This window comes from Astyanax mexicanus, chromosome 8, assembly GCF_023375975.1.
Source record: "Astyanax mexicanus isolate ESR-SI-001 chromosome 8, AstMex3_surface, whole genome shotgun sequence".
In the NCBI taxonomy this organism is placed as follows: domain Eukaryota; kingdom Metazoa; phylum Chordata; class Actinopteri; order Characiformes; family Acestrorhamphidae; genus Astyanax; species Astyanax mexicanus.
The window spans coordinates 39,622,007-39,648,645 of record NC_064415.1 but is presented as its reverse complement, the minus strand read 5'-3'; the positions used below and the strand labels follow the sequence as shown (position 1 = coordinate 39,648,645).

Sequence of the window (26,639 nt, the reverse complement as noted above, 5' to 3'; positions counted from 1 at the left end):
GACAGACCATATAATATTATGTTGAAGCACAGCAAGTACGTATTACTCCGCGACGCTCCTGACAACGGTAGCCGCAACGCTCCGACAGACCATAATATTATGTTGAAGCACAGCAAGTACGTATTACTCCGCGAGGCTCCTGACAACGGTAGCCGCAACGCTCCGACAGACCATAATATTATGTTGAAGCACAGCAAGTACCGCATTACTCCGCGAGGCTTCTGACTATAATAGCGTGTTGTGCCGAATTCGGTGAATAAAACGGTTTTAAAACAGAGATAAAGATTGGATAAGTTTCATTTCTGGATGAAGTGATTTCCAGCGCTGTTTGGATATAACTGTGGATTACAGGAGACTGGATTGATGGATTCTCTTTAGTCTGGACGCGTTTTGAAGGTAGGACCTGTGGCTGAGCGCGGGTGTGTGTTCGGGGGGTGGCGGCAGTGACCGGAGGTTACCCCAGGACAAAAGGAGAGCCTTTTATTACTGGAAACATGCGCTCTGACGCAGCTCTAATTCATGAAACATACATCCTACAGTAAAAGCACAGTTCTGGAATCCGGAGAGCCAGATGGTTCGAATGGTGTATGACATGACCGCATTCGATGAAATATGGACGAACGATAAACGCAAATATGAGAGTTATGAATTATTAAAATCATAACCAAGGCATATTTCGCCCTAAATGTTTATTTTCTGAAAGGATATTCCGCTAAATAGGCTAAATAGCTCAAAAGCAGAGATTCTAACCTTTAAAATGGTATATTGGATGTCTATATTGAACCTGTAACTGTTCATAACTATTCAGAAACACAGCCAGTTATGAAATATTAAATATTTCTGGCCCGCCGGTGGGCCAGCGCGTGTTAAGAGGTTAACTTTACTTAGAAGTGGGCGCTAAAAAGAAACAGTTTGTGCTATTACCCCAGAACGGGTGGAAAGGAAAGTTTACCGGCACCTTGTTCTGGCCACGGAGCTACAGTGGAAACTAGCTACCCTGAGCCACAGCCGAGAGGCAGTACGGCAGTCAAAGGTAACCGCGCGCTAGCCCAAGAGGGGGATCTTTTTCTGGCGTGGGTGAGGAATTCTGCACAACAGAGCGCCGTGTACCACATAAAAATCGAGGTCAGTAAACACAAGCAAAATCCATACACAAGGCGCACTGCATTATAAGGCGCAATGACGATTTTTGGGAAAAAATAAGTATTTTAAGTGCGCCTTATAGCCCGAAAAATACGGTATATTAATAATTCAGGTTTGTTTCACAGCTTGTTTGCGCTCAACCAAGGGAGTTGAGTTGTTTTGTATAGTGTATGATTATGCCTGTGACGATATTGTGTGTTTTTAAATTTTATCCAATTTTATCCCCAATTTGGAAGGTAAACTACCTCAGAAATAGTGCTGTGCGATATGAACATAAATATCGTGGGGACGATAGAAAAGTGTCTATCGTGCTACTTACCTTCTATCGTCCCTTTCGTTTCTACAGTAATTTCATCAATTATTCCTGCAAGTATATAAATCACGATTAATCAAGATAAAATCCTTATTACATTTTTTTTAAATGCTGGTACTTAACTGAATTTTTGGGAAGGAAGCAAAAATTATGGTGTAGTTTGATTATATACACCTGGTAGACTACATCCTTTTTACTATATTACTATATTATATTATACTATATTATTGTCTCAGGGTAGTTTTGATGCTTTTTAAACTAGAATATTTAATGCACATAGTTGCTAAGTTGAACTAAGAGTTTTAATGAAGAAAATAAACACTAGTGTAGCTCCATATTCCACATTCAACAGTTTGAAAAGAGGAAACTTGTTTGTGTGTGCATGACCATGCGAGTGTGAGATTTAAATAGCATAAAATTCAGCATGGATTAAAGATAATCTACCTTCTGAACTCAGTCAATTTTGTTACGCCATTGATTTATGCAATAAATGTTAAAGTTTCCAGATTGACTGCATGTGTTAACAAGTAAGTGTTGACAGCCTTAGCCCTATTTAAAAAAATCTTTTTTTTTTGTCTAAAATTTAATTTGAAAAAAAGTTAAAACTGTTGCACTGAACCGTAACCCCTATTATTATAATATTCATTGCATTATAATACTTTTTGTATCAACAAATTTTTGCCTATACACAGCCCTTCTTATTACCATTATTTTCTTTATTCCTTTACAACTGGTAGCAGTGATTATCACAACTTTATTTATAAGTCTTTTATGCTGTCTTTTTGTGAGCATCCCAAATGACTCTTTTCATCGTCTTTAATAGTGCATGACTGTTTTTTTTTGCAAATATAGTCATTATAATATTATGTCTTTCCCATTTCCCTGTTTATCACTTTATCGCTTCATCGCTTTGTCTCCCATAGTTTATAAGCTAAAAGATCAAAAGAGCGTGACAGATTTTAAAGAGACAGCCGTGTTTACATGAAGCGAGCTGCTCGGCGTGGTGCCATCTTCAAAAAAAAAAGCCCCGTCCATTTCTGCCACTCAGTGGAATTGAGCGTGTCATGGTCATTTGGGGCACTGCTTCGCTTGACCTTCCCCTTGTGAAAAAGTTTGTCCTCATTCCCTTGACTAGGTCTGTTAGGTCTTTTGCCTTCTTTTATATTTTCATTTCACTTCTCTGAGTCTAATGGTCATATTTCTTTCTCAGTCCTGCTTGAGCTGCTAATTGTTTTTCTGCTTTTGTGTACACTCTTTCTAGAACTCAAGCTGCTCCCAAAGTAAATATTTGTCGTTGGTGGATACTAATTGGGAGCCACCATGAGTGTCGGACAGCAAAACACTTAACGCAGTGCTAATGCTGATCCTGGACTCACTCGTTTTTACCTTAAAAGTACTGCAAGTTTCCATAGAGAGGAAAGTGTTTTTTTTCCTGCTGGTAAACCAAATCCGAGTATTATGAAGAGGTTTGGTCTTCTGATGAAATGTTTTTGTCTAATGTTGAAGAAAGTCTTACAGAGCTGCTTTCTCACGGCTGTTTTCAGTCATTCTTAAGCAATATCCTATTAATTTGTAGAAACACTACAACCCTGATGTAACACAGACCTTGCCCAAACTTTCTAAGGAGTTGGACAGGATTTCTGCTGTACCAGGGCTTTTTGGGCAGAGGCTGCAATGTTAGCTTGTCTATTTGTTTTATGCTTGTTTTCTAATGATAAATACAGACATGTATTGAGTCAGTAGTTGTGAAAATTAGTGAAACATTAGCTCTTCTTTAGACTATGTTTATATTACATTACATTAAGGTTACCTCATTAACAAACCACATAAGCTTTCTAAACTATTTTTGATTTTTTTGTTGTTGCTTAGATTTGGTTTGGGTGTCTTGATTGTTCACAATTATAATTGTATGAGACCTGTATCTGTTTGTGATCTTTTGCCTCCGTTCTCTCGCAGCTTTCTGAGATCCAGTATTTTGAGACGGGGCATGTTTTTCCCCTGCAAATGAATCACTTTTTCCACCGCTATCCAGGCTTAAAGTAGCTCCACACCTCATTGGTAGAATCCAAAGAGCTCTGACATTTAGCGTAGTATCATCATATTTTGTATTGTCATGATATTTTGAAATACAGACCAAGTGCATCAGCAGTGATTGAGCAGATTTGTGAAAACTGGTATTAAAATGTATACTCTTTAATTGAATTTGTCTGCCCCTTTGTCTGACTGTGTTAAAACAAGCTACATGGGATGAACCGCTAGCTGATATCGCTCTGGCTTACCGGCACACACAGTGTTCCTCAGTGTAGCACTGTCGGGCGGCATTTACTGTTAGCCGCTAATGCAAATGCTGCTGCACCAAGTCTTAGTCGAAATCTGGAAATCTAATCTTACTGAAAATAAACAAAAGCACTTTACTTACACAAATAAACAGTTTTCAGGAGAGAAATCTGTGTAGATTAACAGTTAAAAACAAGTGTAACGATATGGTAAAATACTAATATACTGATATATTGCCCAGCTCTAGTGCATGAGCATCCTGCAGCGGTATGGGCCCACATGGGGTCATCGGGTCATATAAAGTGCTCGCTGTGCTGTAATGTTAATCTAAAATTAATCAGACCAAATGCACCTTGCAAATGAACCTTGGTGCAAGTAGGTGTGAAAATAACCTCAGTCGGTCATTGGTGTACAAGGTTAATTGGTGTGTTTATGTGTGAGAGGTGAAGGCCAGGCCTAGGCCTCAGGCTCCTGTAACACACACTGTTGGAAAGAATAAATACTGTCTGTGTGTTGTGTTGAGTCCATGAGCCTCAGCGGGTCAGGGCTGTTTTGGCGGCACAAGGTGGATCTACTCATGGAAAAAAAATAGCTTTGTGTAAATGTGTTCCTTTTAGAAGACATGTTTATTTACAGTACAGTAATTACCTGCCTTGCCAGGACATGTCTTGCTTTTGGATGAATGTTTGTGTGCTCATTGTGTTAGTGACAGTGCTATGTATATTTAAGAGGCCGTTTTAACTTGATTTCAGCTTTTTGGTTTACACAGGAACTGTGTTAAGAAAGCAGCTTCCTTGTTGGTAATGTAGTTACACTATGGCTTAATGTAATCACAGCTGCTTTGTTTTCTTTACCTTCGGAGCTGTGCATCCGTCAGCCTTTAAAAGGAGCCTGAATTGGCACTCTTGAAATCTTAGCCAGCTTATCACTTCGTACAAGTCTTGCTGATTCAACATCCACTTCTCTCTGTTACTTTTTTTTTAATTATTTTTTTTTCCTAATGGAATCAACAACAATTACACAAATAATAGCAAATTAGCTCTGTATTTATTGAAATTAATTTGTGTTGATTGACTTGTAATTTGTAAAATAAAACTATGGCCGTTTATAGAAAAATATGCAGAAAATACTCATCTATACAGGTATACAAAGTTCATATATGCTATAGTTTAATTTATTGATTTATTTATTTTTTTCCCAAAAGAGTGCAGGAGAAGCACTCAGCTAGGCTGAGTATTAAAATTTGATACCAAAAAAATATTGATCACAATGTCTCGGAACAGAGTACTGAAGGAGGTGTACTTATAAAAATCTAACTATTTTTTTTTCTATAGCATGTAATGCCATCAGTTAGGAAAGATTGAGCATTTTATGTTCCTTTTTTTTTTAAGAAAAAACTACATGCAGCAATGTGCTTAGGGAAAAAGATTTATAGTCCAAGCAAAAGTAATGCTGTTGCTTTTGTTTCTAATAAAGTGACATGGTGACAGTATTAGGATGAGATTACTCAGGCCTGCTGTTAAATAAACATGTTGTGTGAAAAGAATTATCCCAACAATTAAGAAGAAGAAGCATCATTTGGGTATCTGGGTATCGAATTTAAAGTATTATATTGGTATCCGTATTGAAAAATGTTACACGATACCCAGCCCTAGTCATATCTATGGTGCGCACCATTTGAAAATGAGTGAAATACACCAGTGATGAATGATCACATTTGTGATCTTGAAAAATATATGTTTAATTTAAATATCAGGTTGATTAATCAAAAATAGCTTACTGTAGCAAAGCTATTCCTGTATTCAAGTATTTCCCCTGGTTTATAAAAAAAAAAACTTTGGGTACAGTTGTGTTGTGCTAGTTTTTGGTAATTTGCTATCACAATATTGTAATTCTAATTTTGCACAATTCTGACTGTGTATCTGAAATATCTTTTACTGCATTGCATAAATATTGAAACTTTTCTTTTTCTTTTTCTCTCTTTACCCTTTTTCCTTTCTGTCTTCTCTTTTCTCTTTTCCCCCACTGCTTTTCCCCTCCGTTTTTCTTCCTGACCTCATTTCTCATCTTTTCCCCCTTTTGTACCCTCTGTTTTTGTCATTGCTTTATCTTCTACTTTGCCAGCTCCTACCCTCCTCCACCCCATCCCTTTTTTCTTCTCCTCTCAGTGGACAATAGGAAAGTTCTCTCTCAGTTGGTCCTGCAGGTGGGAGGGCCCTAGTGGGCTCCTCTGTGATTGACAGCAGGCTTTTTTCTAGGCTTTGTCCTCCCGCCAAGAAAAGGGAATGGAGAGAGGGGGTAGTGGGGGGAGTCAGGAGGAGAAAGTGAAAGGGGTGGGGGGGGGGGGGGGGGGGTCATTCATATGAAGAACTCCTGGTGTAATCCCTGCTACTGCGAAAGGACGAGGGGAAGGCACTTCCTCCCACACTAACACACCCTTCAGTGTTGGGTTTCAGAAGGAGAGAATTATGGTTTGTGTTTAACAATGAATCGATCATGTCCTTTAGTAGTGTTTTTTTGTGTGAAATTGTTGCATTGTTTTATGTGCCAGCTGAAAAAAAAATAGTATCTAGGTGTTAAACTACATAAAATTTTTCATGTTATTTCAAGCTTTGTTGTGCTCATATTTTGGTATAATATTGTCCGAACATTTAAATGTTGATCTCCAAGCACTAAAAGAACTTATATCTAAGCCTTAGACATGATTGAGGAGTAGTTTCCCCCCCTTAGGCCTCAATTTTTTGACGTCTCAGTTGCTTATTGTTGTGCCGGTTTGTCAGTATGAGCCCTAATCTCTGGTGTCTCAATTACAGCTTTAGTTTGTTTTGTTCCGTAATGACATCCAATAATGAAGCAAGCATCTCCACTTGGAATAGAGTGCTGAGTAATGCGATAGCCAGCAGGAGCATTCACAAGAATAGAACAACTGAGTTGCATTTGAAAAGCACCCTCTCTCAAGGCTATTGGCCAAGCTACTCAAACTCCACCCCAAAATATTAACAAAAGCATTTGTGGTCCCTGCCCTTCCCCCACAGTGCTGCTCTCACTCCCCCTCTCTCTCTCTCTCGCTCACTCGCTCAGTGATGTGGAGGAATGCGAGAGAGCAGCAGAACTTGCTGAGTTGTGAATTGGGCTTTTGCAGTCCATTTAATGCAGCACACCACCCATTTGCAATTACCAGCACGATCGATGAGGAAGCACATCTGATTTTAGTCCTGTGTGGACCTGTGAAAGTAATGGATGCAAGTCTGCTCTCTCATTAACTTTACAGTAGCTGTGTTCCCGCCTGTCGGATGTGCTGGTTAAAGGCAGTATTAGACTGTTATCAGCAGAGAATAAGATTAGATATCAGATAGATTGTTTTTTTTTTTCTTCATTTCTGAGCTATAAATTGCTCAGAATGGAGACATAAAGCTAAGTAAAATAAATCACTTGATAACATTAGTCTTGATGACTTCATATTTTACCAGTAAAGGTGTTGAGGTGCACTGCCTGAGTAGAGATTTACACTGTACAGTTTTTCTCTATTCCCCTCTTTTTGTTTTTTTTGTTTGTTTGTTTGTGGCAAGAACGTGATCTAACCCAACTATCAGGTGTGCTCCTCAAATTTGCATCAAACAGCATTGATCTGGTTTAGTGTCTGGATAATAATTGCAGCCATAAACAAATCACAGGACCTTCTTCCTGTGGTGAGACTGAAACAAACCAAAACAGAAAAAAGGAGAAAGCTCTCCTTAACGTTAGAAAGTGTTACTTGTTTCAGACCAGAGCAAATTAGCTAAAGGTGTGAAAACATCCTGAGACACACGAGGCTGTGTAATTTACTGCATCAACCTGTTCAGACACAGACCAGACAAAACACATCAACCTGACTTACCTGCTTAAAATCAGCGATCGGAAGCATTATGCAATAGTGTAGCTGTTAGTGTAATATAATGCAGTGCAACAGTTAGTTTGTTCATTTTGAGTTTTGTTGTGAGTCACATTATGCAAAGCTTCTTCTTCTTTTTTTTTTACACTTCCAAACAAGCATACATGAAAGAAATTGAGAAATGATATATAGATAAAAATAGGGATTCTTTTTAATCTATGGACATATTAATTTCCCCAGTTTAATCATGCATCTTCTGTATCACATCAGATGAATCACAAATCAGATGACACTTTCAGGGAAATACAGGAAGGTAATTTCAGGGGTGGGAGGTCTTTCTTTCTTTCTTTCTTTCTCTCTTTCTCTCTTTCTCTCTCTCTTATTTGCTCGCTTAAGCGATCTCCTGTGCTGTGAATTTGAGAGTTAATATATATTATATAAAACATTTATATAATTCGGACTTGGGCCATAAAGTTGTTTGTTCGTTAGCGTAGCAGTGTGCACTAGGTAGCCATTGTTGGTCTCAGGGCCTCGTTGTATTAGTACTAGTTCATTAGCACTGTATTGGGCCCGAGACCAGGTTCGTTACTCATGTATCCATAATTATATTAACTGTTGAGAGCTCTTCTCAATGCTGCTTGCTGGGCAGTAATGTCTGTTAAGGGCACCTGGAGGCCACCAGATTGTGCTTTGAACACCATAATTAAAAATATATATATACTTGAAACTGGAATTTGAATAAAATCGCCAAATCTTGATACTTTAAAAATATTCCTGGTTTGTCCTTGATCCCGTTCCACTGGATGAGATCGGAACATCCCTAATATAAACCACAAACGTCACAAGGAATATAAGATAACATTGCAGAACATATTGATCTGATCCACCTTCCACCTATTAAACCAGTGTTCAAATACTTTGATGTTCATGAGGTGCTTATAAATAATAAATAAATGGTGCAACTCAGAGAGAGAGAGCGAGAAAGAGAGAGGGGGTGAGAGAGAAAGAGAGAGAGTGTTAATGTGTGCCTGTTGAGGGATAACATGGCTCTGTAATAGTTTGACTGGAGGGATGCCATGCAATAAGCGAAATCACTTGACCAGGACAGTGCAACACTACAGCCTCTGTTAACTGGCTGGAGGGGGGTTGGGAGCTTTAACTTAATTGAACTACTCTAGCCTCCTTTATAATGAACATCCATCCATCCATCCACCCGTCCACAAAAACTCGCTACAAAGTTGTTTCCTCCATTCCCTGCTATAGCCATCTGATGGCCATTAAGAGCAAAGCTAAAAAGGCCTGTCTATTAGTCATGATACCCCTGCTCGTAGTTCCTGCTGACTTTGCACTCAACCCCCCTCCCTCTCTCTGCGCATTCTCTTGCTTCCTCTCTTCCTATTTTAATGTCTTGCAGTTGTCTTGTTGCCCTTTAAAATGAGTAAAGATGATAAATAAGTAAACGTCTGTAACCTTTCTGAGTGAGCTGATGGTGCTCAGTAGTAGTTTAGTGGAGCTCAGTGGGCTCAGTGGGAAGCTGCTTCTGCAAAGGCATAACCTGAACCAGGCCCGCTGTTCTGAACTCAGCCACTGGACATGACCTTGAACAGCCCCACAGAGAGGGGAGCGAGTGCTGCTAGCACACAGGGGGCCCTGTGTGGGTGTGTGTAAGTGTGCAAGTGTGTACAGGCACACCTTTACTCTCTGCCAAAATAAGTTCCCCTAATGTCCCAGCTGGCAAATTTCTCCCACACTTTAACACAGATATAAAGGACCCTATTAACACTCTGTTAAACTAGCACTCGCACACTTTGCATTTGCCCTTAAACACATAAACACTGTTTTTTGTGGAGCTCCGTTAACCTCTGTTTGGCTTTTAATGTAGCCTCTGGTCTTACTAGAGGTCTGTGAAATTCCAAAATCCATTTCTTCCCCCATTAGTTGCGATTTTGATGTGAAATAAAGTTGACACATTGTTTTGTATAATATATGTCTAAAGGTTTTGTTCTTATTAGTGATTTTCAGCAGGGATGCACAATGATGGAATTATATTGATATATGTAGATAATTCATAGGCCATTGCCCAATATTTCAAACCAATACTGGCCTATTTATTGGATTCCAGAGAAGGACAAAGTGATGCTGGTCTGTAAGTTATAAATGTGTATATTGGCAATAACATTACCTTTACAGGCATGTACATGTGTAATATCCAATATTGGCATCATCCCAGAATTCTCACATTGATGCTCCCCAATTTTCAGGTGTTCAAATGTGCACACAGACCATGTACAATGCAGAATGTCAATTAGTTAAATTAAATAAAATCAATTACTAAAATAGTTAGCATATAATTTAATAATCTAATTAGTTGGGTTTATGTTATTATACACAGAAAGTACAGTTTCTGTACAGTAAGCCATCCAGGGCCATTGCAGTAAAGCACTATTAAGCTAGATGCATGTTGGAGCCATGGGTGAAGGAGATTCACATTAAGTTGGTAGTAAGTTTTGTTTTTTTCTGCTAAAGAGAGCCTGCTAGAGTAGTTAAACAAGATGCCTCGTTCTTAGTAAACCTACATCTCACTCAAGTTTGGCGAACAAATTAGCATTAGCATTAAATTAGCATGAGTATGACAGCTCGACCTGCAGTTTCAAAATTAGCCGTGGTTTTAGTCAGCGTTAACGTTAGTGACAAGGTCTATTTTTCTTTCAGTCAGCGTTACTAGAGCCTGCTAGAGTAGTTAAACAAGATCTGTCTCATTTAGAGTAAATTTATATAGCACTCATGTTTTTTTCCATTCCACCTTAAATGTGGCGGCATTTACTTTTTTTTTTTTTAAGTTTTTTTCTAACTCTGACCTTTGTCATTAAGTGTTTGAGAATTGTAGCCAAGTGGATATTTACATAACATACACTGTTGTTGTTATTAACCCTCCTATTGGATTGCAATGGAGTTCCAGGGTCATTTTAAATCCGGTGCATGTTTAATTATCAAAAAGATGAAGATGAAAGTCTGAAACCCCAAAAAATCCTAACAAGCTGTGTGAATATTTCATTACTAACACCATTACTAATTATTCTATCAATATTTAGTGCAATGTGGTATTCCTTACCTCTAACAGGTAGTGGTTCAATTAGGAGAATTCACTCGTTTTTATATAAAAAAAAAAGTTTTACATAACATTGAAACATAACATTGCAATTTAGTTTTTGTTTTTTTGCAGTGGATGATTGCAAATATGTGAGATGAACCATTTTCATACTTTGTTGATTACACTAATTAAGGCAATCAGAAGAAGTTTTATACTGAAAAAAATATACTTTTAACCATATTTCCTAGATCATTAAACTTTAAGATGGGTCAAATTGGAATACAACAGGAGGGTAGAAGTAATGCTAAAAATAAAATTAATGTAACTGTTGGGTTAATTCTACATTTTTAATAATGGTAGATTGTGCATTCACAAAGACAGTACAAAGACAGTTGGGTTTATTAAATGAAATGCGGTAAAACTAATTTTGCTTTATGATTAATAGAAAAAAAATTGATATATTAATCAAATAGCAAAACAATAATTCATTTTAACCCTACTTCAGTCTCTGGTGGAATGGAGCTCCACCAGTATCTACATAAACAGCTACAAGATTAGGCTCAGTAACAATCACATGGTTTGTCATAACTTAAATGAATTTGGATCTCAGTATTATCTTTAATTGCTATAATTCTGCAGAGGATAATCTCTGTATAAATTTCCATTGTTGTCCTAGTTCACTTTGCCGTACGTTAATCTGGGATTTTGATTTTTAAATCTGTTACAGGATGGTGTATTAAAGTGCTGTAAATGTTTTGGGTGACTGTGCTCGTTCTGTAGCGGAAAAGCAGTGATTATCAGCAGGATGAGATCAGTCAAAGCCAGTGGCGGCTAAGCTGATTGAACCTGGCCGTTGTATGTGAATAATTGGGTTAGGGTGATCGGAATGGATAGGTAATGACTCGACGTTCTACGGGAGTCATCCGATCTGTGTTTCTAGAAGGATCTGAGCTACTGACTCAGGAGGAAGGAGGAAGAGAATGGAGTTTGTGTGAGTGTGCGAGAGTGTAAGTGTGTAGAAAGAGCAGCCGATATGGCCGTGCTCGGTCCCCGGCTTGTTTGGCTGCGGTAGTGAATGGAGCTCATTGTGTGTTGGTGTATAATCAGCCCTTCACTGAACAGCTTCAACCCCTAATAGACCTCACCGTCTTTCTCATTCAGAGAGCGCAGACACTGTTCATCCACTAGTGGCCATACTGAGCAATGCAGGAGCATGTCTAAAAGCTAAACAACACAGGAAAACCCCAACTACTGCAGGCAAAAACGCTCCCAGAGCTTCTCTTCATACACACGGTATGCAAGGAAGCCTTTCTGGTTGCTCAGGATGAGGAATCGGTCCTTAAACCATGTGTGTGTTTTTGTGGTGGTGTGGTGCATTTATGTGTGTCTCCCTCATCTGGGTAGGTCCTCATTACCCAGCGTCGTGTTTCTTTGCGACATTTGACACGCGTCACCTGCCGCTACGATAACGAGGCAACCCAAGCAGCTGCTGCCCCTCTGCTCCATCACAATCAGTTGTAGAACTGACCAAACCTGTAGAACTAACAAAGCTAACCAAGACTTAGATTGTGCCTTAAGAGCCAATCACACCTAGTATTTTTGGTTTATGTCTTAAACAAGTAGCACCAAATAGTTTACATATGTTCAATAAAGTTGGGGTTTGGAATTGAAAAAGTTGATGTTGCTATTGTCTTGTTGGAAGGCACTGTTGTCTTCAAAGAGTCAAACAATGGTTTTACGCTGTTAAGCTGATTCATTGTATTCAAGTAGTGATGACCAAAAATGTATATCATGGTATTTTCCAAGGTTCTGACAGTTTCAAGGTATATCATAGTATTTTTATTATTTTATTTTATTTTTTAACTTTCTGCGCAACTGGGCTTTATTATAGGTCTATGACTTACTCTACTGTTAGTAGTGCATATAATATAAAACTCTAAGGCTTTAAATTAAGGCTTTGACTAGTTAAGGCTTTACTTTGTCCCACAAAATTACACAATATATGAAGAAATCAGACTTTATTATCAGAAAAGCAGCTGAAGAATGTAAACAAACTATTAAAATCAGCCACAAATCCCTTGGTTCTCCAGTTAATGTATACATTTAGTTAAGTGTGCATTAAAATTATCCCTCAAGCTACAGTATTAATACATTTAAACAGGGCTTTAGTTACTGCTCACCTCGTATTATCGAGTTTTAGTGAGTTTTATCACTTGCTGAATAAATGATCATTTCTGGGCTCATATGTGGGATAAAGTGCTGTTCTCAGACAGAATGAACAGAGGGACGAGTGTTTAGGCTCCATAGCACTGAGCTACCATCAACTCCAGTGTGTTAGCTTGTTATGCTAACTGGCTAGCGTTAGCTAGGGAGCTGCCCCTGCGTGCTTTTATGTTTCTACACAGCCCTCCGCAGCGGAATGAGAAAAATGCATGCCGGTTCTAAATTCCCCTACTGTGTACCGTATGAACCGGTATACCACCCAGCACTAATTGGAAGGCAGTCCTCCTTTAAAATAAGCTAGCTCATGCAAAATAAAAAAAAACAACAACCCTGGAGCACGATGTTGCTACCAACACCATGCTTAACAGTTCCATTAGAGCTCTCAAAGAGTTAAACACACTGACATGAGGTTAACAAGGGTATTTTAGTTTTGTGTGTGAGGTTGTTTAAACACTGGCCTGCATGCTCATAGCAAGGCAACGCAATGTGAGTTCCTATTGAGTTTACTACAGTAAATCTACAGTAAATTCAGCTAGAATTGTTTAAGCAAACAAACAAATGTTTCTTAAGATCTGATACTAGTTCCTTTTTCATGAGTTTTGGTGCATCAGTTTGTAGGTGCGTTCTTGTACAGTGTTTGGGAAAGGCTTTTGGAGCATTGCTGTTAAGATTTGTTTGCATTCCGCCACAAGAACATTTTTAGAGTGCTGATCCTCCAGAGAATGCAGTTCCACTGCATTGCAGCCTAGTGAGTTTATTTCATTATTGGCATTGTCCACTGATAGTCAGCTTTGTTGGTTAATTGTTGCCGTCCTAATTGCGTAACCACCCCTCCACTTTTCGGGGCTCTTACACTCCATTATTCTGTTTATCTTCTCCCATCTTTTTGTCTGAAAGAGCAGCATTCATCGCCGGACATTGCCTGATGGTGACGCTTAAATTGATTTTGGTGTTTTGATGATGTTTCCCAGGAAATGTGAATCCAGCGGGTTCCTCTGAATCACATAATACACACGTATACATACACACGGTATCAGGCTCATGAACTAGTCTCTCGGAGTGGTGCACAGATTACTGCTGGTCTGTTGGAGCGTAGTGAGAGTAAGAGAGAGAGAGCGAGTGAGCGTTACTAGCTGCATCAGCTGGAATGTTCTGAATGTGGCCATCCAACAAGAAGGCTCTTGATATATTTTGGCGCCCACACACGCTCGCACACAAATACACACACACACAGCGTGTGCACAAATGCACACACATACATTTTAAGCCTCGCATTCAATTACACGCAAATGTCCTTTCTGCAGCTCTTCTGTTCTGGTCGTACCATGTCTTAATGGTACCAGACACCCCACCCCCTTCTCCCTTACAATTAAAAAAAACTCCCCAATTCACTCACATTTGCATATGAAAGTAAACACAATTCACACATGAACTCCCAGCACACACATTACTCAGCAGGTTACCCTGAGATATCTTTTATTTTCTTTTATTATTAAGGATTTATATACAGTTACAGTTAGGCCTGACACAATAAGAATTTTTTGTGGACGATATATTGTCCCAAAAATGATTGCGATATACGATATTTTTGTAATTTTAAGAATAATACAGTAAATGCCACTGACATAATGATAACAGAATAGCATAAAAAAGCAATTATACACTTTTAAAAGACGTTCATTATAATTAGTTAGGGAATTATATACTTATTTCTTTACCTACTTTAGCCCACACTGTGTGTATGCAGTAGGGGTGCAGAAAAAAAAGAGCTCGAACCGCGTTTTTAAAATTGAACGATTCAGAATCGGTCTCATTTTCAAAAAATAAACTTTTTTTGGGGGGGAGGTGCAGCTACTGTCGCATGGAGCTTTTTAACTGTACCGCGGAGCTCAGCTACTGTTGTGCGGAGCTTTTTAACTGTACCGCGAAGCTCATACTGTCTCGTAGCTCACCTATTGTCCTGCTCTTACTAACTCTCCCTATTAGGCTACAGAGGGGCGTGTAGTTTCGTGGTTACGGTGTTTGTTGTTGCGCCACTAAAGTATGGAGGAAGAAGAAAATGAAATCCAACCGATTTAAAAGAATCTGAAAAAAATTGAATCGTGACCCCAAGAATCGATTCTGAAACAAATTCTGGCATTTCCAAAGATTCACAGCCCTAGTCTGCAGTCAGTTATTGAAGCATGACTGGCTAAAATACTGTTTACTGTTATTTGTGAACAAACAAACAAACAAACACAATAGGCGAAATCACGATTGTCAAAAATAATTGAGGTCAGGTTTATTTATCATATGATAAATCGATATTGCAATTATTGTGACAGGCCTAGTTACAGTAAATGGGTGGGGTTAAACTGCTGCAGGCTGATTAGATGGATATTCTGAAGTTTAGGCACCTCAGCACAATATCAAAAAACATTGATATCAGCAATACAATCACTTACGTTATCGACTTGTGACAATGACATCATCGACTTATGACTGTAAAATTTAGCATACCAGGGATTGGAATCACATTACACCATTATTACGATTAGGGCTGCAACAATTAGTCAACATAATCAAACCAGCTATAAACGGCAACTATAACAATTGTCGATGTGTCATTAATGTGTAATTGAGCAGACTGCACCATATGGGAGGGGTAATGGGCTCACAAAGGTGGCTCGCTCTAGTCATCTCCAGAGAAGTAAACACACCAGATAAAGGACAAGACAACAGCCATTTTAACTCAGCTCATTATATATACTCATTAAACATATTCTCAGTGTTAAAATACCACATAAAGTGCCTTCTGGTGTCTTTGGGTCTATAGAGCAAAAAAAGCAGACAGCATGTTACCGTAAGCTGCAGCCTGGGTTGCCAGGTTCAGCGAAAAATCCTGCCCAAAGTCTGTCTAAAACCCACCCGTCGAAAGCTTAAACTAGCCTAATATCTAAGATTGCCACTAGGGGTGGTCGATTTGGCTCTAAAATAACCACGATATTTCAGGGTATTTTTGCGATAACGATACACTTGGCGATATAGGAAAACAGAAATAATTAGTTAATTTCAGGAATATAGTATAAAAGCTTAACAGTTTAACCATAATGTGGCAAAATAAATAATACAGCATAAAAATATATATTGCAGCAAAAAATACACTTAAAGCTTCACAGTAAATAATACACTACTTTTAAGACAGAACAGCCCTATTATCATGATATGGATTTTTATCATGATATTTCTGTGTCACGATATATTGTATACGATATAATATTGCCCACCCCTAATTGTCACTGATATTTACAACACATGTGTAAATGTCTCCTATAATATGCTTATTATTTTTATATGGGTATGTCCTCTATTGAAGTGTCCTGAAAAATCTGTTTAGGGCCCTTAAAATTTAGATGTTAAGATGCAGTAAAACATGCCCTGGATATTTATGTTTCCAATAGGAAACACAAATAAAGGGCATGATAAAAATAATTGTGACTAATTGGGGGGGAAAAAATAAATAAAAAATTGCAGCACTAATTATGATACATGGCCAATGATAATGATGATAGGAAGAATAAAAAACACTAGAAAAATACTGTAAACTCTCTTTACATCTTAAATAGCTGTGTGTATTTGTTTATGTCTTGTAAAGTTATCTAATAAAGCTAGAGGTTCTGTTGAGTTCAGACATTTTTTGTGTAGTTGCTGAGTTTCTGCCTCAAACTGTTTCATATTAGAGCATAAAAGCCTTGTTCATGGAATTCTCTCAAATATTTGAAGGCCTAACTTGTAACTCTGTGGTTGATCTGTCAGACGCAGCTGCAGCTCATTATTGTTATGTGTCTTTAGTTAACCTGTTGGCCGTTATTCAATTAAAGTCTCTAAATGTTGTGCTTTCTTTGTTCACTTGTAGTCTGTAAGACAGTTGATTTCTTTTTAAACTGTGTAACACTGCTTCACTGTAACTCACTGTCATGTTTGTTTTTTTCTTTTCTAGCCTTTCTTCAGGCTGCTAAACCTGCGGAAGCTGGGCCTGAGTGACAATGAGATCCAGAGACTGCCCGCTGAAGTGGCCAACTTCATGCAGCTGGTGGAGTTGGACATCTCCAGAAATGGTACAACCAAAATACAACCTCTTATACACACACACACACCCTCACACCCTTATATTCACCCTTATGCTTTTATTCTGAGTGTACACAATCATATGCTTTACACACCCTTTCTTTTAGACTCAGGCTATTTAAGTGTTGGTGGTTACTGTGAGCTGTAGCCTGTGTTTACATACATACAGTAGGGAGCAGAAGTTCTGAGATCACTAGGAAAAAATAGTTCTTTTGTTTTTCTTTCTAATTTTAAAGCATTGTTTTATTTTCAGAACAAAAACTAAAATGTACAGAATTTTTACATGTTCATATGGCAAAGCAATAGTCCTCTGAAACATCACAATATTCTATGTATAGATGTGGGTCGCACAAGTTCTGCTCTGCTCATTGGCCAACTTAAAGCAGTAGTCTTTGAGATTCTTTATTTTAAATCGACAGTAGTATTGTTACTGAGTTGGCAGAGGGGGAAATATTATAATACTTGGCATCAATGTGCTTCTGCAATTATTCAAGCAAAGCCCCATATATTCTTTCTGAAAACAGAGTGTCTGGTAGATCCCCAGACTTTTTCCTGGCTATAACAGGTTTTGCTGTTTACATTAGCATCCATGATGCTGCTAATGGCACTAATACAAGAGCTTCATTGCAAATAGATTGATTAATGCATTGTTAAACTAAAGAAACACAAAATGACAGAAGAGCTGTTGAACTAAATTAGTTTACAACTTATTTCTTGCTTAAATCAACAGATTCTTCCACTCTGCAAAAAGTTATAAGCGTACTTTTTAAGAATAATTGGTGCAATTACACACACTCACCTAAAACCTAAAAATAAAAAAAATCACAATTTCACTTACCATATTTTTCGCACTATAAGTCAAACTTAAAATCTTTTAATTTTCCCAAAAATCATCAGGTCAGGTTACAGTAAAGCCACTCTGCTAAGATGCAGCATTATAAAGGAGTTTCAGTTTAGTTCTCCAGCACCAAAACTCCAGACTGGAGCAGTATTAGCATTAGCCACTAACCGCACTATGTGCTAGCTCTTTCACTGTCCAGATGTGAGTATTATTGGGCAATAGCCTGCTGCTAACCCCGTCTAGCACTGCCGGAGCAGCATTAGCATTAGCCGGTAATCGCGCTGAGCGCTAGCTCTTTTGCCGCTAAGAGGTGAGTAATATTGGCCTGTAGCCTGCTGCTAACCCCAACTAGCATTGCTAGCTAATTTTGCTGTGGGTTGTCAGAACACTTAGGATTCTTCAATGTAGTGCTGTTGGGTGGAATTAGCCGCTAACCGCAGATAGCCTTAGAGGAAGTCTTTAAATCTAAGCTTACTGTAGATAAATAGAAGCGCTTCAGTCACCCAAATAAACAGTTTTTAGGAGTTTTTTTTTTCCTTTTTATTTTTTTATGAATTACAGTTTTGTTTACTTACCTTAGCTTAGCTTTACCGGTCTTGCTGCTGAGAGACCAGCTGAATTAAAATGAAACAGTGGCAACACCCCTGTTCCTTACTAGTGTTGCATAATGCGCTTCATAATCCTGTGCCAGTTGTATATGAAAATAGACCAGAAAATAGACGTTCATTGATTGTGGGCTTTATAATCCAGTGTGCCTTATAGTGCGCAAAATATGTATATTTATATATTCAGCAAAATATATTTGAATATTCAGAATGATCTAGTAGCCAAACTCAAATTAGTGTTTAAAATTGTCTCTGTCTCCGATGGGTCCTCACTGTACTTTAGGTTGCACATATATAACTAACTGTTTTAAATTTGTACATTCTTCTTTTACTCAGTAAGTATCAGATATGTAGTGTGAAGATATAGGATTCTGCTACTCAGCTGAGAAAGGGTGGCAGTAGCAGTTGTCCTTGGTGTGTCTTTGTTGTGTGCTGCTGCTGCAGCTCTTGGATAAAGGGTGTACCTGCATGTGTGTACACATACACACAAACACACCCGGATAAGGTCAGCTGCTTGCTGTTTATTCTGTGTTCTACAGAGACTGACTGCTATGAGTCATTTAATCAGATGCTATCTGAAATCATTGTTTTGGTCTTTGCAGTTAGTTTCATTTATTTCTGTATTTTAGAAGGTTAGTTTGTTATCAGCAGCTGAGTCTGTTACAGTCATTTATTTTTGGATGATTGGATACTGGGCTGTATTTTATTGTGAAGAACAATATTACTCTTTATTTTAACACCATATACTTTACTGATAATGTAAATTTAAATGTAGCTCAGAGATCGGTTACAAATGTTTAAATGTCCTAAATAAATAATATAAATAAAACATAACCCCTGTTTTTTAATCAAGTTACATACTAACTCATTAATGGTAATATCTCCTTTAATTAAAACAATGGCCAGTACGGAAGTCAGCAAAAAAAGCTTTAAGTTATGTTTATATGTTGGACGATAAGTTGAAATTGTAATCATTGTGACAGGCCTACTATCAGCCAATATTGTATACTTGAGAAGACGATAAGATGCTTTTTTCCTAATTTTTGAGCACACCGTTTTTTTATTTACTGAATTTAACATTAGAAAACATTTTGCAAAGTTTGCATAATCAATGATTATTTTAGTTGGTTACCGTATTTTTTGCACTATAAGGCACACTTAAAGTCCTTTAATTTTCCTAAAAATTGTGAGTGAAAATGGCAAGTAAAGCCATTCTGTTGAAGTGCAGAGTTATACAGGAGTTTCAGTTTAGTTCTCCAGCACTGAGACACACTAAGTGCTAGCTGTTAATGCTAGCTCTTACTCACCGTTCAGAGGTGAATGTTATCCACCTGTAGCCTGTTGCTAACCCCAGCTAGCTCTGCTAAAGCACTAACTCTTTCGTTGTTCAGAGGTGAGTATATCTAGCGCTAACGGTTAGCTGCTAATGCTAATGCTGCTGCACACAGCCTTAGTGGAAATCTGGAAATCTAAGCTTACTGTAAATAAACTGAAATATAATATAAACAGTTTTCAGGAGAGGAAACTGTGTAGATGAACATCCAGTGCTCAACTATAAAAGAAAATGTTTTAAAGCAGTCGAGACCTGCTGAAGAAAACATTGCGACACACCTGTTTCTAACTAGTGTAGTATAATGCGCCTTATAATCCTGTTCACCTTATGTATAAAAATAGACCAGAAAATAGACGTTCAATAGACGTTCATCGCGCCTTATAGTGCGAAAAATACTGTAAATTGGAAAGAAAAATGTTATATCATTTCAGATGAACATTTCTCTTGTGGACCAGTTAGGACTGATCACGCTTTCATTCAACATTTATTTAAATTGTGAATACATCTGCTTTTTAATTTAAGAGTAGTAATTCCTTAATCTTAATGAGCAAGGTAAAGTAAAAAACCTGCAGACTGAGCAGCTGCCTGTTACTATTCTACAATTCGATGAATCTTTAATTACATTTGTCAATAAAATTGTATTTCAATAAATACCGTGGTTGGTGTAAAAATTAACAAATTTCATGGGGCTCTACTAAATGAGATGATTAATGAGTGTTTGTTTTTAAGCATTTGGATTGTCTGCTTTTATGCTTTACATTTGTATGTTGGAATTGATTGCATCATTTATTTTGTAATTAAAGTCGTTAAGTCATTTCTTTCTGTGAAAGTTGAGGAGCTGCACATCTGGTAGCCATTACAGTGAACCTGAGTGTGTTCTCTTAGCTGCGACACCCCTTTGTGTGAAGATTGCTGACTTTGCACCCCATTTTTCTTATTCTTTTTCTTTCTCTTTCTCTCTCTCACAGACATTCCTGAAATCCCAGAGAGCATTAAGTTCTGTAAGGCGCTGGAGATTGCAGACTTCAGTGGAAACCCCCTCTCCAGGTTAGTGAGTCTGTAGAACCCCAGGTTCCACCACACTGTCGGGTCAGTATAAATGTCAGACATATGGGAAGAGGATGAGGGTTGGAATAGCTGGAAAAGATATTAAAACTGTAGCAGTTTTCTGTATGAAGACTGAGGGTATTTAAGGGTACACTGGAATTAGATTTCATTTTTGAGTTAATATTTGAGAGAATTTTAACCCTTACATGGATAGAGTTGTATTGTATTGGTTATTTTAAATACAATTTAAACCTAATATAATCTATAGTTCTGCTCTAAATTAAATGTGCAAATTTGTGCATTTGATGTAATTTATTTCACTTTAAACAAGTCAAAAAAAAAAGGCTACGCACTGTGATTATTGAATCAAATATAGTTTTAAGTGAGCTGCACAATATATGAGTTTAGCATTGGCATGACAATGTGGACATGCGCAAGAGTCACATCACAAGTGATTTAGGGCACATTTTAGTAAATGTTGCAACTTAAAAAAAATAATAATCTAATTTCATTTTACGTGGCACGCTTACTTAGCATACTCCAATATTGGGTACACATATTGAGTAAAAAAATTAAATTTAAAAATGATGAGTTTCTTTAAAAGAAGTTTCTTAAATAGAAAACCTCTGGAATATAATCAAGAGGAAGATGGATGACCACAAACCATCAAACCAAACTGAACTAATTGAATTTTTGCACCAGGAGTAAAGGCATCAAGTTATCCAAAAGCAGTGCGTAAGACTGGTGGAGGAGAGCATGCCAAGATGCATGAAAACTGTGATTAAACAAGTGTTCAACAAATATTGATTTCTGAACTCTTAAAATTTTATGAATATGAACTTGTTTTCTTTGCATTATTTGAGGTCTGAAAGCTCTGCCTCTTTATTTGTTATTTCAGCCATTTCTGATTTTATGCAAATAAATGCTCCTAATAACAATATTTTTATTCGGAATTTGGGAGAAATGTTGTCGGTAGTTTATAGAATAAAACAACAATGTTCATTTTACTGAAACATATACCTATAAATAGCAAAATCTGAGAAACTGATTCAGAAACTGAAGTGGTTTCTTAATTTGTTCCAGAGCTGCATATTGCAAAATTGCAAAAAAACAAACAAAAAAAAACTAAATGTCAGTTTTTTCCCCAAGTATCATGACCTTGTTTTTAGCTATTCAGATTCTCCTCCTTAAGGAACGTGTGCACTTATTCATCAGAGATCCTGTTAACAACACATCATGTACTATGACTTGTATCTGGATTGTATCCTGATAAGATTTTAACCTCATGCATTTACAGTTAATCAGTAATGCATCTCCAGTTAGTCAGACTAAAATCAGATTCCTTTATATGTAGCTGTCTATCGCACATGTGACTATGGCTTCTGCAGTAGAATATATTCAGAGGTGCGACATTTATGCTTCTTCATACAAAAGAAAGATTTTATGATTTTATCTCCCCCAATATCACTTTATATATACTTTTCCTCATTATTAATTTTGTGAAATGTTGGATCTTTGACTCTTATTAATTATTCAAAATCGCAACATGTAGTACAAAATAAAAGAGTCTTGTAATATCTTTTTTTTTTTTCATATTTTGTGCAGCCCTACTGTAAGCTGTGTGGTGTGCATATTAATCATTATTTGCACACAATTTACCGGTCACAGGCAGTTAACAAGATTTTGGAATAATGTATACTGTCCATCTTGCATTAGATGATTCCTTCTGGATCATAAGCACCACTCCAACACATCTCAGGTGTATTGGATTGCTTCAGACAGGCCATCATTCCAAAATATCTTTATACCCACCCCACTCACCCCCCGGATCTGGCTCATGTGCTCGTTTGTGTCTCTTCCAGAGCACCTCATTCTATTGCCAGTTCTTTTTAATTGAGATTAAACAAGCGATGTGTTTTATTTGGAAATCTGGGTCTGTGCACTTTAAAGCAGCTGAGTTTTTTTAATTAGTAAGAAGGATTGTCTACAGACTGTTGGACGCTTAGTGTTTCCAGCACATTACTGAAGAATCTAAAAAAAAAAAAAAACAACACCACCCAAAGAATAATGTGTTAAAATTTATTGAAGTTTCTCATTCTTCCTTTTTTCTTTCTTTCAGATTGCCTGATGGCTTTACGCAGCTTAGAGCACTAGCCCACCTTGCACTCAATGATGTGTCACTACAGTCACTACCAAACGACATAGGAAAGTGAGTAACAAATTATTCCTACAAAATGAACAATATATTTTAAACACAATCAAAATCTATTTTACCAACTGCTTCCTAAAGAATATTTAAAAAACAATTCTGTCCACAAGTTTCAGCAGTTTTTACATTTTCTGATTCAATGTAGACATTTTTTAAATAGATTGAGTTCCAGCTTTAAAATCCATTTTTATTTCCTAACCCTAGTTTTATTGTAACAGAGCAAACTTAAGCATTCTTTAGACACAATTAACAGGAATGATTCTCAACTGTTGCAGTGGGGAGCCTTAGTTAAGAGCCTTGTTATAACATTGTGTGAAGCAGCAACAACACCCAGTCCAAAGAATGATAGTTAAAAGTATTTCATAGTTAATATGCTAAAAAAATAATGATTTTAAACCAATCTTTTGTTTAAAGTCTGTTTTTTTATTTTTTTTGTTTTGTTTGCCACACTAAACACATACGCACTCTAGAGTTAAATGGTCAGGGAAGTGGGTCAGTCTGAATTATATTATTTCATATCTGATTTAATGACACAAATAGACTAAAGTGATAATTAACAGCAGTGTTAATTTTGACATGTGATTTTGATTTAGTTTTAGTCTTAGGCTTTTAACTAAAATGTATACTACTTTTAGTCACATTTAAGTTTTTTTGGTTATTAGTTTTAGTCTAGTTTTTGCTGACAAAAAATAACAACAGTTTAGTCTAGTCTAGTTTTAATAAAATAAATTGTCAATAGCAGCACATCTTGCAGATATTGTATTATTTAATTCATTAGAACACAAAAATATGTTTTTTTTTTTTTGTACCATACAATAGTCAGCATTAGAATACCTTGGTTTCGATTGGCCTGTAATTCCCCACCATCTGACTGCCTCCCTTCTCTCTTCATTCTTCACTCAGTTTTTTTTTTCCTCTTTCACTAATTTGTTGTCTTTGAATCACTTCAGCTTGGCTAACCTGGTAACTCTGGAGCTGAGGGAGAATCTGCTGAAGTCTTTACCCACGTAAGTGACGTGTGTTTAGTCCAAACACTAATTAGAGATTGTTTTTACATGTTTAGACTGTGTGTGTGTGTGCCTGTTCTCATTTTTGCTTTCTGTGTGACTTCATGCAGCTCTCTATCCTTCCTGGTTAAACTGGAACAGCTAGATTTGGGCAGCAATCAACTGGAAGTATTGGTAAGACCTGGGACAACGGCAACATACACACACACACCTCACCCCGTCCTCATACACACTTGTTTTCTTTTTGATTTTTTTTCCTTTTCTCTCTCTTTGCGTTCCTCTTAAATCTCTTTTCACGCCGTCATGGCAACACCCAGTAGTTGTCTCAGTGGGACTGGGTAAACAATACGGGATCACACAAAGGCGTCGCCCAGGCAATGCTGATGATGTAATTGCAACTCTCTACCCATAATTCCCCTTTGCATACAACATCCATCCAGATCACACCTAAGAGAACTATATATATAGATATATATATATATATATATATATATATATATATATATATATATATATATATAGATATAGATATATAGATATGTTGCAGGTAAAGCTGATTAATGCTGCACTTGTTTACTTTCATTGAGAGGATAAAAAATAAAGATGGGTGAACGCATATAATCCCAGACCTGAGGACCCCACACTGCAGCCGTTCATCTAGCGCACCTGATTTAAAGCATTAACTGGATTAGTCAGCTTGCTCCTTTCCTAAGCCAAGTGGGTTAGGTCTTGTCCTAAGAGGCCTTAACAGTAAACAGCCAGTTTACAGGAAGTTCTGTATGATTTAGTAGTAATACCAGCACTGAATATATACAATTTTATCAAAATACTCCATTGTAATCAGCAGTATATATTATAGATGGCTGCTTTATTTAAAATTGTATCTGTAGATACCAAATAGACTAGAACCGAAACAACACACAGCAAATAAACAGTTTGCAAATACACAAAGAATTTAGTGAGTTCTGTTTTTTATATAAGACACTGCTTTCTGTTATTTTTGTCTTTCTCTTTTGTCTATTTTTTTTGTTTTCCTGTTTTACTGCACATTGTGCCAGAGGTGTTTCAGGTGGAACCAAATACCACAAATTCCATCTTACAGTATTTGATTTCTGTAGAAGAAAACAACCCACACACATTGCTGAACTGTATTTTATTTGCTATAAGCTTCAATATTCAATATTGTCTTTAAATTTAGAATTTTGAGCCAAAATAAAACACTACCAATTTGTGCATATAAGATAAGATAGCCCTTTATTAATCCCACAATGGGGAAATTTACAATGTTACAGCAGTGCAGAGGAAAGGACAGAGAAACAGGTCAGGAAAAAATATAAACGAATAATGATAAATCTATATATACAAAAAACTATTACAGGAAATATATAAAAGATACCTAAAAAATTATATATAGTAAAGAAAAAAATATACATTTAGTGCATAGAGATATGATTATGGTAGGGTGGACCAGTATTATTGCACAAAGAGTAACAGTGAATAAATATCAAATAAATAGTAGCTAAAATGATTATTCTGATGATTCTGTTTCTTGTGTTAATTTAAAAGTAGGGAATGCACACATGCAGAAAATATGCATTCAAATGTAGAAGAATTTAGCTTAATCATTAAGCACAATCATCTTTACATTCATTTGCAGCCTTTTATGCCAGTTACCAGACAGGATGAGCCGTGGCCTACTTTATGAGGGCTGAAATATTTGTGCAACCATAGCGGTGTCCCCCACAAATCTGGGAGTGCAAACACGCCAGACAGTTTTAGATCACTCCAGAGCCATTTTCAGATGAGCTTTGGGTCCTGTGTTTCAGAGTGCCTCAGGAATGTGTCATCACTTTTTATCACTAACTTGCATTTTTGCTTTAGTGATATGCTAACTTTTCCTCTTCATTTTAAACAAAAAAAAAAAGCAAAATTGCGGTTTGTGTGTTTTTATTCAGGGTTATTATGTGCATTTTTAAAATTCACATTCAATGGTGCATGAAAACTGTGCACGTTGTAATTCTGAGGCTATAAATATAAGTTTTGGTTATTTTAAATGTTTAAAGTATTAAGGTCCTTTGGCTCAGTGACCATTTCTTTCATTGTAAATCTTAAATCTGAGCACATATATTAGATCTTTGGTCAGACACACTGTTGTCTTAGTCTCACACTTTTCCTTTCTTGATCATCTCTCTTCCTCTCAGCCGGACACATTGGGGGCCTTGCCTAACCTTCGGGAGCTATGGCTGGACAGGAACCAACTCTCTTCGCTACCTCCAGTGAGTACACTCCGCCTCTGACTTGTGGTTTGGCAGATGTCAGATTTTACATTTACATTACAATGCAGTCCCCTCTGTGGCAGAGTTTAATTATTTGTGGGTCAATTTTTATGTATATAAACCATACATTTTGCCTTATAAGGCACACCGGATTATGAGGCACTGTCAATGAATGTCTATTTTCTGGTCTGGACTTTTTTTTATGTTTAGGCGCACTGAATTATAAGACACATTTAAAGAGACACTATAAGGAACTTCTAATTCAGCAGGTTTTGATGGTGGTGATGGAGTAGCTA

At 37.2% G+C, this 26,639-nt stretch overlaps 1 protein-coding gene across 16 annotated transcripts in view; it reads left to right on the top strand.

The window, feature by feature from the left end:
• The window catches only part of scrib (scribble planar cell polarity protein), a 137,146-nt gene that overhangs the window by 37,158 nt on the left and 73,349 nt on the right, over positions 1 to 26,639 (top strand). For all 16 annotated transcript variants that reach the window (XM_049482947.1, XM_049482949.1, XM_022678051.2 and 13 more), the window contains 6 exons: positions 16,898 to 17,015; positions 20,773 to 20,851; positions 22,971 to 23,060; positions 24,011 to 24,067; positions 24,178 to 24,241; positions 26,269 to 26,343. In XM_049482947.1, the coding sequence (XP_049338904.1) occupies positions 16,898 to 17,015; positions 20,773 to 20,851; positions 22,971 to 23,060; positions 24,011 to 24,067; positions 24,178 to 24,241; positions 26,269 to 26,343 (483 nt within the window). The remainder of the gene's footprint in view (positions 1 to 16,897; positions 17,016 to 20,772; positions 20,852 to 22,970; positions 23,061 to 24,010; positions 24,068 to 24,177; positions 24,242 to 26,268; positions 26,344 to 26,639) is intronic.